The sequence below is a fragment of the Amborella trichopoda genome, chromosome 6 (assembly GCF_054954075.1).
Source record: "Amborella trichopoda isolate Santa Cruz 75 chromosome 6, AtrichopodaSantaCruz75HAP2 v2.0, whole genome shotgun sequence".
NCBI lineage: Eukaryota > Viridiplantae > Streptophyta > Magnoliopsida > Amborellales > Amborellaceae > Amborella > Amborella trichopoda.
The window spans coordinates 52,694,538-52,715,570 of NC_142341.1; the positions used below are offsets into that span (position 1 = coordinate 52,694,538).

The window sequence follows — 21,033 nt, forward strand, 5'->3', positions numbered from 1 at the left end:
TCTAAATTTTGCTAGAATATGTAGTTTCGATATCAGAAACGTAAGAGGTTTAAAAATCTACGTTCAGCCTTAGTTATAAAATTTAAATATTTAAAACAACAGAGATCGAGTAGATCTATAAAAATTTGAAAATTTTAAAATAACGGTCCAGATAAAGTCGTTATGAGATACACTCATTTAGGACTTGAAATTATCGTTTTCTTTTATATTTATATTCATATATATCGGGATCGAGATGATCAATCGAAAGGTTTTCCAACTCTAAAAATATTATTTTCTAGAAGATTTTTGAGGTGCACTTTACTTTTACAGACAAGAGGAGAGAAAAAAATAGCAAAACAGAAGATTTTGAGCATCCCCAAGAGAGATATGAACATTTGTTAGTTACCTTAATAAAGAGAGATATACTATAAGTAGCTTAAGAAAAAGTTTATATAAAGTTGCAACCTTAAAATGTAAAACTACGGATGCACCTAAAAAATCCATCAGAAAATGTTATTTTAATATTGAAAAACCTTACGATTGATCATCTCGATATCGAGACGTATGACAATGAAAAATAAAACGATTTTGAGTCTCAAAAATAGTGCATCTTACAATATTCTATCTACACTGTCTATTTTCAAGATTTTCGTACGTTTATAGATCTACTTGATTTTAACTATTTTTAAAATTTTAAATTTTATAATTAGGTATAAAAATTGATTTTGAAACAATCCTAAAAACATTTTACATCAAAATTATATATTATGATAAAATTTGATGGTGGTCGCAACTTTAAGGAAACCACACCCTATAGCTTAATCCAATCCACTCATCACACTTGTTTTATAAGACACTTTTTACTGTGGGAAGATTAGGTAATTCGCTCTCTAGGGAGTATTTGCTGTATATTAACTCTCTCTAAGGTTGTTTTCACTCTGCAATTCTCTCTCTTTGCAGCATGGGTGACCTGAGCAGTCTTGCCACTGTAAATGGAGCCTCCTGCTATAAGCCATTTTTTCCTAAGGCTCCTCGCCTTGTAGGGCTCCCTGTCAAAGGGAACCTGTCCTTTTCTTATTCGATTCAAGGTACCCGTCTCTCTCTCTCTCTCTCTCTCTCTCTCTCTGTTTTATTTAGTCATGCAGGGGATTTATGCTTAAAACCTTCTTCAATCTCTGATCCCCATGAATCTTTCTCTTACTATCTCTCTCTCTCTCTATGTCTCATTTTTTTCTACTGGGAAACGGCTGTTGTCACAGTCATGGTTGTAGACTCAAACTGAGCTTAACACCCCGACCAATGAGCCAAAAAAAAAAGAGAGTTCTTTTTTGAAATTGTTTCATGGTTTTATGGAACCCAGCTAAATTTCCTTCAAAATCAGTGCATTTTTTATTTAATTTGGAGAACTATTCAGTTCTTCCCGTAACCCTTTTTTTTTGGATCGATAGTTTTATGTAACCCATTGTTTGAATTCTCTTTACTAACAATATTGAGCTCTCTCTCTCTCTCTCTTCTCTCTCTCTCTCTCTCTCTCTCTCTCTCTCTCTCTCTCTCTCTCTCACATTGTCTGCAGGGTGTCCAGTTAGACTGGCATTTTGTAAAATTGCAGAGGAGAAGAGGAATAGGTCAAACCCCTTCGTAGTTTCTGCAGAGGTGAAACATTTGATAGGTTCCCTTGTTAAAACTGAAGGCCTTCGATTTGCAATTGTAAGTATTTTCCCAGTTTATTTTATTGATGGTTTATTATAATTATTATTTTTTAATGAGACAATTAGGATTTTGATGGTGTCTTAGCTAGCTGAATTTTAACTACTCTTATTAATTTACTCTGAAAAGTCTGGATTTCAATTCATTTGAAAAATTGAATAGATGGGTTTAGATTTGAGGTGGCATGTTTGATTATCAAAGGGTCATAAAAATGCGAATTTCAGTCTGAATTTAAGTCTGAACTCTCAAACTGAAGTAGCGTAAAAATGAGCATACAAATAAGCCAAAAACAACTCGTATTCATGCAGATTGAATGTCAAGTTTGTGTGTATGTGTGTGTGTGTGTGTGTGTGTGTGAGAGAGAGAGAGAGAGAGAGAGAGAGAGAGAGAGAGAGAGAATCACCAATGATCAATTTATGTATATTTGCATTAACACCAGAATGACGATCATCAGCACCAATGGAAAAAGTGTCTTAGATGGATTCTTTGAATGTTAGAAACTTAGAATCACCAGTGCTATTTTAATTCCATGCGAATTTGTATAAACACCAGAACAATAATCATCTACAACAATTGACAAAGTGATTTAGATGGATTGTTTGAGTGTTTTCATTGTACACATTCCACTTAGTGGAGTGAAATTTATGTATGGACTTCATTAGCTAAAGTCATGCATGGTTGTTGCTTCCACTTTCAGGTTGTTGCAAGGTTCAATGAGATTGTGACCAGGAAGTTATTGGAGGGGGCTCTTGATACTTTCAAAAGATACTTGGTTAAAGATCAAGACATCGACGTACGCTCCTAAAATTGCTCTATTCTCGAATCATAAGAAAAAGGAAAAAAAAAAGGATCAATAGGTCAAAATAGTGTACTATAAACCAATGGAATATGGTATTAACATAGTGTATTTGGTCATACCATCCATTGAGATGATGGTTGATGATGACGAGATGATGGTGGTACCGCTGGCTTCTTATCGTGTTATGGTGAGATCCACTCTTATCTCCAACATTGTCCATAATTTCAGTCTCTGGTGATGACCCCAGTAGACCCTATGTATGCCATGATCCATTCGGTTAGAGCCTGCTTTACCACAAGCTTAGTGACAATTATCCTTATCAGGATATTATTGATTGGGAGTTTCATCAGGATATTATCATGATTGTCTCTTTTATCAGGAATATATCGAATAACTACCAGGACTATAATATATTAAATTAATATACTAAGTAAACTTTGATTACAATTGTAAAAGCGAATTCGAATTTATCACCATTTAAAACATAATTACATTAAAACGTTTATGATAAAGTTGACAATAGTTCCTAAAGTATGACAAAATTAAAATATCAAAAGTCACTCTCTGTCTTACCAGCTTTAACTTACATATTTATTATCAATTTCTTGCAAATTGATCCCAGTTCTCTTACTGATATTTTTAAGCCATTTTTAGGTTAGTGACATGTTTCTTTTCAAATTGAAATTGCTGATTTTGTTTTGCGATCAAACAAATGTAATTACTGGGTGAGTATTTTATCATGGAAATAACTGGAAACATTAAAATATTGCGATAAATTGATTGTACATGGAATTGCTGGAGTTATTTGTCACCATGCCCACAGTAAATACATTTACGGATTTTATTGTTGCATGTTCAATCATCCTACTAGTTGAGATAAGGCTCTGAAGATGATGACGATGATGGTGTTCAATCATCCTACTGCCAGTTGTGCTTGTGGAATAAAACTTGGCTTGGTTCACATCTATCTACAGGTTGTATGGGTACCAGGCAGCTTTGAAATTCCTCCTGTTGCTCAGAAGCTTGGAAAATCAGGAAATTATCATGCAGTTCTCTGCATTGGCGCCGTGGTATGTATGTAGGTATCTATGTGTGTGTGTGTGTGGGGCTTATGTGCATGTACATAGTCTATAACTCTCGAAGTTAGAGCCTCATTATAAACAAGATTCTTTTATAGCGTGTATATTAATCTTTGTGAATATTGTGTCATGCTTACTTCTAATGGATGCACTTTATTTTTTGAGCTATCGATGTATATTTGAGTCGGAACTCAAACTCACCGACTAGAATATGCTAGTAACATGCTCTAACATTTTCTTTTGAAAGTCTCAAGGAGAATGGATGTAGGTGTGGCCAATAGTTACACGATGTGCACCATGGAAGCCAGATTCTTCTTCCCATTGCCATCTCCTTCCCAATCATGAAGATTAGAAAAAGTTCAATAACAGATTCCTATTCAAAATTTGCAACATTTCGCTTCATGACGCCCTTTCTCCCCCTTCTATCATGAATTGGATTTGCGATGAACACGTGCACATGTACGTATATAAGCATGTGAAATTGTATGCTTGTGTGCTTGAGCTTAGAGTACCTTTTGTCTTGAGCAACCTTTGCTCAATATGTCCCCTTAATTCCATGAGTTAAGGGTGGATGTGGAAGTCGCAAAACAAATGGGTTTAGAGGACAGGATGGGTGGATCTAAGGCCAAATATGTTACTTTTTGGTAGAAGAAATGGAGATGGATTTGTCTTGTGTCTTGGTAGAGAACATTTTGATAAGGATTTGAAATGCTTTGAACATAAGGATGATTATGAAGAACTTTTTGTGGAGGCGGCTGACTTGGCAAAGAACATGAAGAAATTGGGGACCTTGGTTAATTTTATGGGAAAGGATAGCCTCTATGTGGTGGGTGACCAATGAATTTGGTGGGTATGGCAAAATTGTTGTTATTATTTTACTGATAATAAGAGCAATTATAATAACAAAGACACAATAGAACATAAATTTTCGAAATCATCCATAATTCTATGGTTAGTGAAAACCAAGTTTAATAGCTTAGTTGAAGACTACAGATATGTCTGATTAGGCGAATAATGAGGGGAATGAAATGCCTTGACAGCTTGAGCAGGAGATGAAGAGGAAATTGTCATGACTATTAAGGGTCAGGCTAGAGGGAAGTTCTAGTGATCTAGTGGTGGGACAACTGGTAGAGATCTGGGCATCACATTAGGCTGAACTGGGCATCAATCTTATTAGAGTTTCTCTAATTATTTTGGAATTTCCTTCTTTTTTCTCTTTTTCTCATTGAATGCAGAAATTTTTACTATTCATATCATCCTAATCTTAGCTTTATGAGCCCCTCATTCTAGTATGTCTGAATAAGTTGTTGAGTGATAGGTCAATGAATAATGAGTAATCCGTCATACTGATGTTTGTTTTCCGTCCATTCTCATACTTGCATATATAGAAAACAACATATGTGCCATCTCCCTACCCAGCATGTGAATAACATTTCTTCTCATGCATCTGCTTCTTATGGGGCATCTTTCCAAGGCACTACATGTGCTACCTTGAATTGTCATTGTAGCTGAATTTTAGTCCAGTTATCTGTTGTAGTTGGATCACTACTCTCTCTCTCTCTCTCTCACACACACACACACACACACACACAAGCACAACACACACACAATGAGCTTCCATTGAAACTCAAATATATGCAATGACTCATGCCAGGAATAGGACAGAAATTGATTATATTAAGATAAGAGCTACTTATCCCAGGTGGCCAAGCCCTAGATTCTCTTTCCCTCTTTCTTACAGGGGATCCATCATCCTCCTTAACCATTTTAGGGACATGCTAACAGACCTGCCATTAAGTACCTAGTATCAATAATCTCATTCACAATATCTGCGATATTTTAGTTATCTCAAAAAAAAAATGATCTGTGATCTGTGTATCAATATTGTCAGAAAGTTGGTGTTAGCAGTGCCTGTACTGCAAGATTGGCCATGGCGATTTTGTGTTAGATCTCAATGAAATGCTGGACAACAGAAACGTAGTACTATATCTCCTTCCTTTTTGTTTCCTGTGATTTTGGTTGGGTTCATGCACATTATGTAAATTTCAAGCATACTAAAGTATAGAGCTTCTCCTGCCAGGTTATTATCACGATTTCCTTGTTTGTTGAGCTTAATGAAATCATGAGCCCGATGATATTTTATGGCAGGTAAGAGGAGATACTACACACTATGACGCTGTTTCCAATTCAGCTGCATCTGGAATACTTTCTGCTGGCTTGAATTCAGGTTTGTCTTTCTTAATTTTTTTTTCTTTTCTAAATCACTATTCAGGTTTATCTTTGAAGAGTAGGTTTTATATAGATATGTTCTTTGCTTTAGCCGGATCTATGTTACCATGTTTTATTCACCTGCGAAAAAGCAAAGTTATGCTGTAACGCAAGAATGCAAAATAAAAATTTGTTATTCATATTGTTGTTTGTTGTTCTTTGAGGAACAGTTCCTCTTTAGTTTCTTTCCTCAGTTTAGCCGATATCTCGTAAAGGTGAACATTCATTGGTCTCTTTTATTTACCATTTCCACTGTACAAAGTGATCAATTGGGGAAAGTATTCTATAGCCCATTGGTGGGAAACTATAGTTTGGGTTTATGTCTGTCAGATGAATGATGGACGGATGATGAGAGAGTGGGAACAGCCATTAAGGTCATGTTCTGTTCTGGGAGTTCCACTAGTTCCATTGCCATCAAACATTTCATCTTATGGTCATGAGGCTAACATGTTATGGGTCTATGTAGACCATATAATCTACAGTATGCATTCTTTTTCCTCCATGCTGTCTGCGGTTGACATGAAGCATTAGATCGGAACTTTGTCTAAATGCGTTTATAGGAAATAATGTGTTTGTTGTGTTTACAGGAGTTCCATGTGTGTTTGGAGTCTTGACCTGTGAAGACATGGATCAGGTAAAATTGTGTCATACATGACCATTTTAATTGATCACAGCTATAGAAAAGCAGGTCCTTTTTGAATATTCAATCCTGATGCATACATGATCTTATGAGTACTTTTTGATATCATGCCATATTTCCAAAATTGTAAATTTCCTTGGCAACACGTGCATGACACTGAAACATAATTATAGCAATTATGTTTCACCAATGAAAAAAATTATAATAAAGAATATGAAAGTACAACATAGTTCAGTGGCCTATGAAAAGACTGTACTCCATTGTGCTCATCTTTTTCAAATGCAATGATCATACGAGATGGCGAGATGTAGGACCCACTTTTGGGGTTCATGTCCTCTTAGGATGGGTTCAATTCTCTCTGTATCAGCATCCATCTGTTTGTTGGGAATTGATGATCCAATTGGACTCCGGTTTCTCCGGAGAATATAATGGCAATATAACTTTCATTTCATCACTTATAGTAGAGAGAGAACTAGTTAGGAGAGAAGCTATTGATTATAAATTTGGCAATGTTGCGCAGGCTCTGAATCGAGCAGGGGGTAAATCTGGGAACAAAGGTGCTGAGGCTGCTTTGACTGCGGTAGGTTGATTCTTTTTTTTCTTTTCAATTGAATTCTTTTCCACTAGATTTATATGTTGGTTTGAATCATTAGTACATGGAGGAAAACTGGATTTGGCTTAGTTATTCTTTCTTCTTTATAAGTATTTAGCTAGGCTTTGGAAGCTTATTTTATTCCTTGGTCTCACTAGCACTGTGTTCATATGCCCTTGCTTGATGCCTTCACTACCTACCTTTCATCTAGTTTTAGAGCTTGAAGATGCATATTTATCTATTTTAGTGCGATATTTATGAGTGGGTATTAGGTAGTTGAGCCTACTGATTAAGAGGATGATATGCGAATTAAAATTGATGGGGTAAGTTAGACTTCTGTCAGATTAACTGCCCAGTTAATGTTGATGGGGTAGATTAGGCTTCTAAGCTTATCTACTGGTATAAGTGGTAGACGTATTAAAATTAAAAATTCATCATAATAAGCCTATCTATTTGTATAATGCTTAAACTATTTAGGCCACATCATGGGAGCTGGTTTCCTTATTTTAAAGTTTTCTTCTTTGAAGGGAAAAAAAACTAGATTTGTAGCTATACTCGATTAAAAAATTCTGGTTTTAAAGAATTCTTGCTGGAAAAAATGAACTGAGCAGTGGATTAGATTGGAATGCACCTGCCATTGCGTTTTGTGTGCCTTTGCACCCCCACATGTGCCGTGCACCTGTCTGTGTGTGTGTGTGTGTGAGAGAGAGAGAGAGTCCAAATTGTCATGCTGAGCCCATGCATGCTCACATACACGTACATGTGAACAGATATCAGGATGTTGCCTTAATACATGGCTCGGGTTTTGCAGATTGAGATGGCTTCTTTGTTTGAGCATCACCTGAAGCACTGATTCATGCCTCCCTTATCTCTGTGCCCCACCTTTCTCTTGCTGAAATCCATTGTTTCAGTCTATCACAGTCTTAAAATGCAGCGAGCCCCTTTTTCCATTACTTCATGAGATGAGCCTTCTTTCTTCTTTAGCTTGTGATTTGATCCCAAAATACAAGAGCTCCATATCAGTAGACAATGCCATTTGATTCCTTTTTGTAGAGGCCCAGAAAATTGAGTTAACGTAAAATAAGCATGGCTTGGATGGTGTGAAGTGTGGGAATGAGAAGGTTTCGGAATCAAGGAACTGTTGTGTATGATTGTCTTTTTTATAAATATCAGTCATTTGAGATATCCTTGGTTTGTTGTAACAAGTTTGATTTTTGTCTGTTTTTTCTTTTCTTTTTTTATTTTTTGAGAGAGAGAGAGAGAGAGAGAGGTGGTCGAAAATTATGGAAGTAGTGGAAACAAGTGGTACAAAGTCTCTAGCTAGGCGAACATGAGATGGAAGAGGAAAGCCTAACTATCTAGGCTAGTAACCATGACAAATTGGAGTGGAATTGGACAATTTACATCTTCTTTTCCCGCTGAATATGTTGGTTGACGAAGGGAAGAAGACCATGTTTTTGGCAGCAGAAGTGACTCGGAATAGACCTTCGAAGGTGCAGCTCCCTGGGGTATTCTCAAAAGTTTCTACTCCAGAGGTCAAGTTTCCGAAGGTGGGTCAGGAACATTTTATGAAATTACTGTCTATTGAATATAAGTACAACAGATTTCCTGAATCTTTTCTTGATCAATTCACAGAACTGATGAAGTGGTTGCGAAGTTGCTAATACAGCTCATTTAGGGTAGACGAAATCATCCGGGAAGTCACAGCAGAAGGCCAATTTACTGTGTGGTCTCTGTACAAACTCTTGTATAACAAAGGTCTGGAAGCTGTGTTTCCCTCATAAACTCCAGGTTTTTATATGGTTGTTACTGTTAGGAAAGCTGCTGACAATAGATCTGCTTAGAAAGAGGGGAAAAGAGTTGACTAATTTGTATATGATGAAGAAACGAGGGGGCATCTGTTCATGCATTGTGAATTCACTAGAGCCTGATGACGTTGAGCTTTGTGGAAATGGGCGTACATTTGGTCCTGCCACGATCAGCGTCTCAGATCTATGATGAACATTACGCAACTGCCAAAGGCAGGTAGAACACTATGGAAGGCTATGATTACTGTATTGTTGTGGCAGGTGAGGAATGAAAGAAATCAAAGGAGCTTTGAGGGGATTCCAAAAGATTGGGTATCATAAGATCCAAGATCATTGCATCAGCTGCAGAATGGGTATCATCTAGGATGGAGTTGCGGCAACCGGCAAAGACATGATCGAATGTATTTCAGAGGGGTGGCTACGATGAAAGAAACAAGAATGCAGAGAGTAGGTAAATAGAAACCACCACCTTAAGAGAGCATAGGTGAATAGAAACCACCTCCTAAAAAGACCATGAAACTGAATTTTGATGGGAGTGAACCGGGAATCCTGGAAGAGCTAGAATAGGGGCGTTAGTGAGAGATCATAGAGGGAATATACTGCTCTCTTGATGCAGACCGGCTTTGTGTTGCGCAACAAATTCTAGGTCTGACGTTCTGGGGACCTTTACACCTAATGGAGCTGAGATGCAGGCACTACTTCAGGGACTGAAATTAATCTCAGAAGATCAAGTGAACATGATTGTAGAAGGGATTCAGTTAATACCATGGTGTCCTGGATACACGACAGTGCCTCAGAATTTGGTGAACTAGTGAGATAAAAGAACTTCGCGAAAGTGAAGATGCCAGTTTTATACATATCTATAGATAATCTAATGAGGAGGCTGAATGCTCTGGCAAATAATGGTATAAATTGGCAGGTATAGTGGTAAATAAATATTGGTTATTTGCATCGGTTGGTTGTGGCTATGCAGCACTGTTTGCACCCCAAATAGACTTGGTACAGCCGCACCTCAAAACGCTGCCACAAAAATCATATTAGTGCCGGAAAAATTTGTGATGGCCAACTAGTCCATTTATGGAACTTGCTACAGACGTTGAAGCTATAAAATCTGGTATAGATTTGGCAAACCGCCTAAAATAGACAACCCAAAAAAGTTGTTGCATGATCAGCCAGGACATAAGTAGGGCCTTGAGATATTGTTCTTGTTTTTGGATCCACGATTGTCGTGGTGAAGATGACCATTTTGTAGTTTTCCGGCATCATAATCGTTTTCCAAAAATTGTTTCATGCATGTTGGACTGCAGTGCAAAAAGTGTAAAGTATCAACCTTAATGATGGATGTAAGTAGGTGTTTCATCTAAAAACAATGGAAACTAACAATTCAAATGTTTTCTTACAAGAATTATTATTTTTAGTTTTTAAAATTTATTTATTTTTTTATATTCATGATATGCATGTTAATGTTAGAGACTCCATGTCCTTAAAAATTAAGTAAAAAAATCCATCTCAAAAATATATTTATTAATAGACCTGCATTTCTACATATGTGGGCTCGGCCAAAGAGACTGGGTCCTTGTTTTTCTTATACTCTCAAGTGCAGTTATATAAATCTGCAGCTTTACAAAATACTTTTCTTTTCTTAAACAAAGAAATTTTTTTTTATTTCTTCTTTTTTTCACTAGTATTAAAAAACAATTATCGTTTTTCTTGATCTTATTTTTGGAAAAGTGGTTTATGCATGGGCACACAACTATATTTGCATCCCCCGAGGCATCACACATCCATCTTTCAAGATGGATGTGAAGTGGTATCCAAAAAAGGACAAACTTAAACGTTCTAAAAAAGCAAAACATTTCCTTTAAAAATCATCTTTTTTAGTTCTTATTTTTACCTTTATTTTTTTTAACAGATTCATGATCTTGATTCTTGAGATTAGTCCAAATTCCATCTAAAAAATGGATCATGAAGAGGGGACACATATCTACATATGAATCCTAGGACTCATAAAAACCATGTCTTCTATTTTTTGTTTGATTTTTATCATTATATTTATTTACCATTTTAAAGGCACGCGGTAATGTTCTTGGCCTCCCGACCACTCTATTCCTGCAAGCAAGGCTTTGTGCCCCCTTTTCTCTTTGATTAAGCATATTTACTAAAATGCCCCTAGCCTGTATCTAAATTGGTTGAATTACCAAAATAAAACCTTTATTACTGAAAGGATGTGTTTTTTATAAGGTTGCAACCTTAAACAATTCAATTAAGGCATACCTCCAAATATTATTATAATATGTAATTTTGGTGTAAAAAATTCATGTTTTTTATAAGGTTGCAACCTTAAACAATTCAATTAAGGCATACCTCCAAATATTATTATAATATGCAATTTTGGTGTAAAAAATTTATAGGATTATTTGAAAATCTATTTTCATATCTAATTATAAAATTTTAAACTCCAAAAACGATTAAAATCAAGTAGATCTATAAACATACGAAAATCTTGAAAATGGACGGTCTAGATAATTGTGAGATGCACTATTTTTGAGACTCAAAATCTTTTTTTTTTTCTCATATTCCTAAATCTTGATGTCAAGATGATCAATTATACGGTTTTTCAACATTAAAACGACCTTTTCCAATGGATTAAAATTCTACATTTTAATGTTGCAACTTTATATAAACTTTTCCCTTGGTGAAATATAGGATTACTACAATAAGGCTTAGGGGTAGCAATGGACCTAGACCCGACCCGTAGGTTTACTACAATAAGACTTAGGGGTGGCAATGGACCTAGACCCGACCTGCAAGTTTACTACAATAAGACTTAGGGGTGGCAATGGACCTAGACCCAACCCGGGTCCTGATGGCTAGACCCGACCAGGGTCTGGGAATGGGTCCAAAAATTGGACCAGGTAGATCCGGTTTAGGTCCATATTTATTAATTTATGAAAATTCATTAAAATATATTTAAATACATCGATATTATAATTTTTGGGTCGGGTCCAATCAGGTTTGAGTCCCACATTATATCCCGACCCCCTTCCCACTGCTAAAAAAGCTCAGACTAAAATTACTAAAATACCCTAAAAGTTGCATGGCCATGTTAGAAACTATGGAAAATGCCCCCTCCTCTTTGTTGAGAATAAGTGGCCGGTACAATTTTTGTTACCTGTACCTGTGAGAAGCCATGAACAAGGAAGCTGAAAGCTCTTTAGAGAAAGCTACATATTCTCTCTCTCTCATATGATTCCTTCCTTCATAGCGTGCATAACCTACTTAGTTCACCTCATCCTTTCAACCACTCAGAATTATAAGAATAGATAGAGAGACACCTTCTTCTTCTCTTCTTCTTCTTACTCTTTAACAAGCGGTCATGGCTGTCCAGTTTTCTCTCTCTCATCCACTCCCGAATACTTCAGCTTGGCTCCGACGACCTCCCTCCTCCCTTCATAAGCCTTCTCTTCATCTCTCTTCAACCAGACCTCTCGCATCTATAAATCATCATTCAGAACGATCAAATCCTTTCTTGTTCACCTCTGAGGACCAGGTCTGTAAACTTTTCTCCAGTTTTTCTAATTTGCTTATTTTTGGGTGACATTTCCCTAAATAACATTTTGAGATGATGGTTTTTAGACGATATAATTGTTTACTTTTGGTACAAAAATGTCACAATAACCTTAGTCATCTAATGTGAACGGTTGACGGCTTACCAATAACTTTGCTCAAAGTCCAGGAAAATTTACAGAGAAATAACACTGCAACTGTCTCACATTTGATGTCATGGGGTGTTTGTGACCCATGTAGGAGATGTAACAATCTCACTGTGTACAATCCCCTTTTGGAACGGTTTACATAGCATGATTTGTGATGCAGGGAGTGTCGGCAATTGTTCTAGGAGACAGCATAGAATCACAGCTCTATCCCCTAACAAAAAGGAGGACAAAAGGGGCAATTCCCTTTGCTGCAAATTACAGATTGATTGATGTAGTTTTTAGTAACTGCATCAATAGCAATTTAAGAAGGATTTATGTTCTTACTCAGTTCAATTCAACTTCCCTTAGTTCCCATGTCTCAAGAGCCTATTCTACCATGGCTTCTGTGTTAGGAGAAGAGTATGTGGAGGTCTTATCACCATATCAGAGTGCCAAAGACTTCCATAGCTGGTTTCAGGTACTATATGATTGTTCGCTTTCATAGAGTTAACAATTTATGGTAGCATGAAAGGAAAAATGTAAATTTATGGTAGCATGAAAGGAAAAATGTAAAAGATGTTCATGATGGGGTAGAGCTAACAAATGATAATATACCCGCGTGGACCTAAGTTTGTTAATTTGTTCCCTCCCTTGGTTTCCTTGCTAGGTTAAAGTCCATGAGGTTTTGAATCTAAGATTGGGATGTCAGCAAATTGACTAGAGTGGTTTCCTCTAAGAATGGGAACTTCATTTTGATCTTAAGTTTTTCAAATAGCTCAAAAAAAGATTTCTACTATGAGATGGTAGCAATGTTCGCAATATCAGCCGGTTCAACTTGGAACTGGCCGGGTAGATCGGAATTGGGCACTGGCCAGTTCCGATTTTGATGATTCGGTTGGGCATTCTAAAAGAAATTCAAAAAAAATTATATAAAATCACAAAAAAAAAAAGAGATTTGTTTACAATATGTTTTTGAATGTTTTTTTTTATCATTTTGGCAAAAATCATAAAGTGTTTTGGCCATGAATACTTACTTTTATATTTTTCCATTTTTTTTGAAAATTTTTAAAAATATCTCTAGACACAAATCGATCTTTAAAAACTTCATTTTTTTCATTAATTTTCAAATGCTTTGTTTGATCATACTTTAAATATACTTTTCATAGTTTTTTTTAACACTTTTTCCACCAGCTGGGACTTTCCCAATTAGGCTGGTTGAATTAGGAGGTTTGCCGGTTACTCAGAACATGCACTTGGCTTGTTTCCAAGACCGGTTCGATTTTCCAAACACTGCATGGTAGCATCAATTATGAGTCTCTAGAATGATCAAGATGAGCTTGTGTGAGAGGGGTGGTGGGGGCATATAGGGCCTTGGACGTCCAAAGTCTAAACAAGTTAAAAAGCAAAAGCATGAGTTTGTTGCCTAACAAATCAGAACTATTGGAAGCCTCATACGTAATACAGACATGGTTTTTGTGCATGTATTGAAGACATGATACTTATGTCTGCCGAAATTTGAGGTGTTTCTATTAAATTGTTTTTTTTGGAACTTAACTATAAAACCTTTTGACATTATTTAGATTCTTTAATCTCACCATTGATGTGCGTCTCCAAGGCACTTTTTTATTTTGACATTTTTTAATGTGTCAGATACGATGGTAGAGGTGCAAACGGCTTGTGTGGACCAAATCTGGACCAGGTCTTGGAGCTAGAACCAGACCCGGTCAGGTCCAAATCTCTTGGACCTAGACTCGACTCCTTGGGTCCTAATCTGGGCCCAGACAAGGACCGGACCTGGGTTCACCAAGCATGCCCGATTAACCCAACGCATTTCCCTTATGTGCCCTCATAAAAATGCCCACACGAAGAACATAGATAGAGAGAAAGAGAGAGTTTTGGCATGGCGAAGATGTTTATGTGTAAATTTTTAGGGCAATGCTGATGCTGTTAGGCAATGGCTGTGGGTGCTAGAGGAGCACCCCGTAAAAGAGTTTCTCATACTTCCAGGCCACCATCTCTATCAGATGGACTACCGTAGACTTCTACAAGCTCACAGGAACAACAATGCTCACATCACCATGGCTACATCAGCAAATTCAACCCAGGCAATGACTTCACACTACTAATCTTTTTCTTTATCATGTACTAATAAAAAGAAGACTAGGTGTGAGGGTGTTATAATCACCTTTAACCATTAGATTTAAAATCGAATGGTTCGGCTAGTGGTAATACACCACTAATTAGACTCAAAGTTCAAAATAAAATTTTTCGGATTTTGTGACGCACCCTAAGCTGATGGGTTTAACATAGAATGATTAAAGGTGATTGTGACTGACCTCCATGTACTAAAGGTAAACAACCTTATAGTGTAAATAAAATGGATTTGGTTTGTATAAGATTGCAACATTACTTGTAGAAACAAGGTAGCGATACTCTAAACTGTCCATTTCACTTAAATGGTGTAGATTTGACATATCTTTTAATATAATTTCAATACATTTTTAAAATAGTATCCAACCTACACCATCCAAATAAAACATATGGTGTGGATTACTGCAACCTTATTTTTATATATAAAATGACAACCTTATATAAAATTTCTCCAAATAAAATAAGTGTATTGAGCCCTCAAACACACTCTCTCAACATTTCTCTCTCTCCCAATACATTTGCTCTCTCTATCTCTTAACGCATGGCACGCTCTCTTTCTCATTGCATTCATCTCTCTCTAAAGGGTGCAATTGGCATACAGATGCATCCATAGCTACAGAGATAAAGTGCACCTTCAAATTTTATCATGGTATATAATTTTGATGTAAAATATTCTTAGGATTATCTTAAAATCTATTTTTATATTTAATTACAAAATTTTAAATTTTAAAAAATAGTTAAAATCAAGTAAATCTATAAACATATGAAAATCTTGAAAATAAACGGTGTAGATAATATATTGTAAAATCTACTATTTTTTTAGACTTAAATTCTTTTTATTTTTCATAGTCATTCATATCGACGCCACGCCGAGATGATCAATCAAAGGGTTTTTCAACATTAAAACTACTTTTTTCGATCGATTTTTGAGGTGCATCCGCAGCTCTACACAAGGTTGCATCCTTATATAAACTTTTTCCCTCTCTAAATGCCCCATCATGTGCAAGTGCCTAAAGAGAGAGAATAGAATCACTACCACTATTGTGCTACTCCTAATATCAGCATTAAAATCCTTATTATTGGAGCTTGTAAATGCAGGTGGGAAATTCAAAACAAATAAACGGCAAAGGCCAGGGGGAGAGCATGGGTATTTATGTATTTGATAAGGATTTAATGAGGAAGCTTTTATTAGACTACTTCCCCAAGGCTAATGATTTCTCCAGTGAAGTAATACCAGGTGCAATTTCCCTAGGAATGAAGGTTAGTATTCATCAAACGAGCTATTTTGATTGTTTGCATTTGATCTTTCCCCAGGGAAGATATTATGTGCTTATGAGGGAGCAAAGTATACGTTTATACCCTAGGGCAAAACTCCTCAAACTGATGAACAATCTCAAAAGTAATAATATAAATAAACCATAGGAAATCTATGCATGCTCGAGAAAAGCTTGAGTGCAAATCCAGTGAGAGCACATTATACGTTTGGGCAAAAGGCCTATGCTGGATTTCATTGAGGATAATTTTGGTTCGCATGAAATATTGTCACGGAGAAAACATTTCTTTATGTGGTTAGGTGTTGAAATATTTTCACACTAATTAGCTATTAATTGGTGTGAAAAGATGTATTGGGACCAATTGATGTGAAAATATTTTCATAACTAATTGTATACGGGAATTCTTTCACATAATGTGAAACAAATGTGCCCTAAATGAAATTTTAGGATCCATTTTAAAATAACTAGACGAGTATTTTTAATATCAAAAAGATAAGATTTGAATTCCTTAGCACTTAGTTATGAGTGTCGAGATATTGGATGGTTTTTATTCAATCCTAGGATATTGTTTTTAAGTTGATTGTCCAAATATTTTTAACATTGAACATAGCTATTTAGAAACTGAAAATCCGATATACTTTCTTTGAAAAATACCGATATACTTTCTTTGAAAAATATGGTGATCCTAAAGAGGATCCGGAATTTCTAAATTTCCAATATAAAACCGTCCTAACTTTTTTTGCAAGAGAGTATAGGTGTGTAGTGTGCTCTTACAAGAATTCGGTATGCACATTTTCTTCAAATAACAACTATAGTAATTTTTTAGGTAGGCTATCGGCGGGGCAATTCAGTTTTCAATTCAGTTTTGCGTATGATTAATCCTTCATGATAATTTTTTTTGGTTCAACACCAGTGGGGCCAAGAAGTTACCAAGTTCGGATCCGAAATCTAAATTTTGGATCCTATTTAAATCCGGTATGGATCCAAGATTTAGATCCACATGTTGGATCCGAATTTTAAATTCAAATCCAAACATTTTGGATCCGATCAGATCCGGATCCACGTCCTATGTATACTTTTAATATTCGAATATAGATCGGGGGATCCGAACCTTATCCAAAAAATTCTCAACCCTAAACATCAAAAATTCTCAACCCTAAACATCAGTTGGGCTCAAGATTCTTATTTCTTATTATTTAATGTTTCTTTTTTAGGTGGAAACTTATATGCACGATGGTTATTGGGAGGATATTGGGAATATTGAAGCTTTCTACCAAGCCAACATGGAAATAACAAAGAAAACAAGGGCAGGCTCCATGTAAGAAGTAAATATACCAATAACTATTCTTTTATATAAAATTGGAAAAATATGACACCAAATATACACTACTATATCTATGGAACAACAGTGATTTATGACCACGAAAACTTATGCAAAAGCGCCTGAGTCAGGTCGGGATTGTCAAATTACCAATTTTGGCTCGAAGAGCCCCAGAATGGCCTCCATTCTCTACTTTTTTAACCTTTTTATTTAACTTGATTTGGCTCGAGAACCACTCGAATTGAATCAGGGAAAATTAAATTCAAATGCCTGATCCCGGTTTTTGCAACATCATGAAGCACCTTAGTAGACACCACATTTAATCTAGGAAGCACCTTAGTGGACACCTTAGTAGACCCCACCTCAGTTCCTATGCATGCATTCTCATGAAAAAAGCAACAAAAAAATTGGATCTCTAAAAAAAAGGAAAAAAAAAGAAAAAGGAGAGGAAGTTTCTCAAGCAATAGTAGAAGATAAATACACTTAATTGTTTCAATTTTTTATTTCAGTTTTTGTAATGGCGAGACACCGGTCTACACCTTGCTCAAATACCTTCCACCTTCTAGGATTTCATGTGCTCAAATATCAGACAGTATCGTAGGTGATGGATGCATACTCAAGGTAAAATTACTAAATATACTCAACTTTTTTTGTCTTTTTTTTAGTGGTAAAATATACTCATTGTCAATTTAATTTAGTTACCAACGTATTCAATTTCAGCTAGCCCCACAATGGTATTTTCTACTCTTTGTGATGTAAATTCTTTTACTTTAATTTATTTTTTATTTGAAAGCTCTGCCATCCAGTTTAAATTGGTACACTATAATCAAGTAAATTCATTTCCAAATAAATCTATGCATTGTGCTATAAATTTGTTTACCCAAATATCACTAAGACGGTCATTATTTCAAGGGCTTAAGCTAAATGATGTAGATAGTCTTATTTATTCTATTTCCAAACTTGGAACTTATTTTTCATTAAAATCTCTTGCTTTGGATTTGAAACCCTAAACAAATCGGGATATTTATATCATCTCGCTCAACTCTAGTATCTCGAGCCAAATGACGAAACTACTCTACTTGTTATGGGTTCCAAAAATGAAACATGTGTTTTTTTTATTAAATGATCTTATTCCAAGTTTGGAATCCGGAAAAAGCAATAGTAATTTGGTAAAATCTAGGCCTACTTATCCAAGATTCCAAACATCGAATATGGACATTTCGAGTATTTTTAATAAATATTTAATGACGTAGTTGGGCAAAATAATAAGGTTGTAGCTATTGATAAATTATGCTTACTCTGGCAGGATTGCAAGATCCATGGTTCCATTATTGGGATGCGTTCACGGGTTGAAAATGGTGCAGTGGTTGAAGACTCGGTGTTAATGGGGGCGGATGTATTCGAAGTACATTTCAAATACTCAAGATGCAAATTATACTTAGCAATTACTAGACTTATTAACCAAATCAATAATGTACATTGTCAAAAAATGAAGTGACAAGTAGGGATGGCAACAGGCAGGGCCAAGCCTGGCCCTAGTTCCACCCAAGCAGGCTCAGTCTGGATAGGGCCAAAGAGGCCCTTGTCTAGGATCAAATTTGGCCTGCCAATGCATGGCCAGGCAATATATAATAAAGTGCCTTGTCCTCGAGTCGTGGTGGACTCAACCTGGCTCGACCGTCATGTCACATTTTGAGGCTCAAACCAACTAGTCCAGGACAGGCTAGACCAATGGGCCGATTGCCAAACCGAATGACAAATAATCATCACAGATTTGAGGTACAAACAGGTTGGGACTAAGACAAGTGGACCCCACCAAGACTCAAACTGGATCCTCTTAAGTCCAGGACTGGACCCTGGCTAGCCAAGTCCAACTGGACTTTGATCTGGACCCAATAGGGTGAGGTCTAGACCTAGACCGAGGTCGAGTTGACCCAAACAACTTTGCAACCGTATCCCAAACCACATGTGAATGTGTAGAATAGCGAAAGTATAAAATAAAATTATTTATTTTTAAGACAAAAAGGTCACAATCACGTCCAATTGTCAAATGTGAAATCAAACAGCATCTAAATTTCTCCCATCAGACATTCACGGTCTCAATGTCTGAAAAAGTTTTTCTTAGATTTTGTGAGGAGAAATGATAAGTCCCCAAATCTAATTTTACATCTAGGGGTGCTTGTGACTTTTGTGTGTAAAAAATTACACTCTAATATTACACAATCCGTGAAAAATAAAGGGCTCATAAAAAATCATTGCCCTAAATGCACCCATTATTCTCTACTTTCCTTTTTCTTGTTTTTGTTTGCTTAAATTATCCATCCACAGATCGATGATGAGAAGAGAGGAATAATGGGAAAACATGGCATCCCCATTGGAATAGGAAGAGAAAGCCATGTAAGAAAAGCCATCGTTGATAAGAATGCTAGAATTGGTAAAAATGTCAAGGTAATTTTCAACAACTCGTTCAATTTTCACTCACATTTATCCATAAACAACCAAATTGAAAAATTGATGGCATGCTGTTTTCATATTTCATAAGAAAACATCCCATTTAAATTTGAAACCCCTCATGTGAACAAATATGCTATTTCTAACATATTTGTTAAGGGATGGTATATAATGAGATCATTTACTTTTAAATACAATGAAGTAACAATCACTCTTGTCCTTAAATTTCAAATTGGATGGCTGCCAATGTGTCTAGACTCAAAGTTCAAAAAAAAAAAATTTGAACTTTGTAACACACCATAAGCCATCCAATTTGACATTTAATAGCTTGAGCCAATTGTGACCTCCATCTACTAAAGATAAATGGTCTTGTAGTATACAATCTCATTTGTTAATTGTCAAATTTGACAACTTAAAAGGATATGATTTTTTTTTCCCAAATTAGTGTTTTGATAGAGGGAGTAAATGTATAATATGTTCCTAAGGGAGAATAATATATATGTTCATTAGTGAAAATTTACTAAGTGACCCATTTTATATTTATACCAATTTTAACATTTTATCCTTCTTAATTTGTTCTATTTTATTTTATTGATAGATAAATATTTTGCAGATCATAAATGTGGACAATGTACAGGAGGCAGATAGGGAAGCCTATGGATACTTCATATCCGGCGGTATAATTGTCATTATGAGGGGTGCAGTGATACCTGACAAAAGCATTATCTAACCTCTGCAAGCAAATGAATGCCGCTGCCCTCTCTAAGCAAATGGGATATTCTTCTCCCTTGTATTTTTTTTTCATATGAATAAAATTTAATCCATTATTGAAAAAGAAGGAAAATAGTATGGATTTTTCATTTTAGTATTGGGTGAGGTTTGAACAAGCCCCAACCTTATAACATTCAAAGTATGGCACAACTATAAATTGTATGAAAGATGCTCGGTGTCAAAAAGCCTTGTGGTAGCACAAAAATATGTTTTCACCCTCAATTATAATTATACAACTTAAAGTTTAAAAAATAGTTCAAATTGAGGAAATCTATAAATATTTATAAATAATGAATATAGACCGTCTAGATTATATATAACAAAATGCACTATTTTTAAGATTTAAAATTCTCTTCTTTTTTTTTTCAATATATATATATCTTGAAAATAAGATGATCAATAGAAAGGTTTTTTAACATTGGAACAACTTTTCACGATAGTATTTTGAGATGCTCCTTACTTCTATAATATAAATTGGTACCTTACATTAACTTT

General features: G+C 35.7%; 1 protein-coding gene across 5 annotated transcripts; it reads left to right on the plus strand.

The window, feature by feature from the left end:
* Positions 1-935: 935 nt before the first annotated feature.
* On the plus strand, positions 936-20,743 carry LOC18448581 (6,7-dimethyl-8-ribityllumazine synthase, chloroplastic). 5 transcript variants are annotated; one of them, XR_016057428.1, is made up of 15 exons: positions 936-1,070; positions 1,556-1,689; positions 2,387-2,482; positions 3,463-3,558; positions 5,716-5,794; positions 6,423-6,469; positions 6,996-7,055; positions 12,752-13,048; positions 14,502-14,675; positions 15,820-15,981; positions 17,210-17,320; positions 17,826-17,937; positions 18,623-18,721; positions 19,645-19,764; positions 20,381-20,743. XR_016057428.1 is itself a non-coding variant. In XM_088869360.1 (15 exons), the coding sequence occupies exons 1-15, from the start codon at positions 944-946 to the stop codon at positions 20,495-20,497; spliced, it is 1,824 nt and encodes a 607-aa protein (XP_088725486.1). In that variant the 5' UTR covers positions 936-943; the 3' UTR covers positions 20,498-20,743. The 5 variants fall into 5 exon arrangements, 3 of the variants coding, with proteins under 3 accessions (XP_088725486.1, XP_088725488.1, XP_088725487.1); XM_088869360.1 differs by having other exon boundaries at positions 17,210-17,313; XR_016057429.1 differs by lacking the exons at positions 17,210-17,320; positions 19,645-19,764; positions 20,381-20,743 and having other exon boundaries at positions 18,623-18,782.
* The last annotated feature ends 290 nt before the right edge of the window (positions 20,744-21,033 follow it).

What these genes read in the sequence shown, in the direction of transcription:
- LOC18448581 (XM_088869360.1), top strand. Translation starts at nt 944, where the DNA reads ATGGGTGACCTGAGCAGTCTTGCCACTGTAAATGGAGCCTCCTGCTAT. An exon ending in CTTTTCTTATTCGATTCAAG is followed by an intron (nt 1,071 to 1,555) that starts GTACCCGTCTCT and finishes CATTGTCTGCAG; the next exon opens with GGTGTCCAGTTAGACTGGCA. An exon ending in GAATTGGTAAAAATGTCAAG is followed by an intron (nt 19,765 to 20,380) that starts GTAATTTTCAAC and finishes AATATTTTGCAG; the next exon opens with ATCATAAATGTGGACAATGT.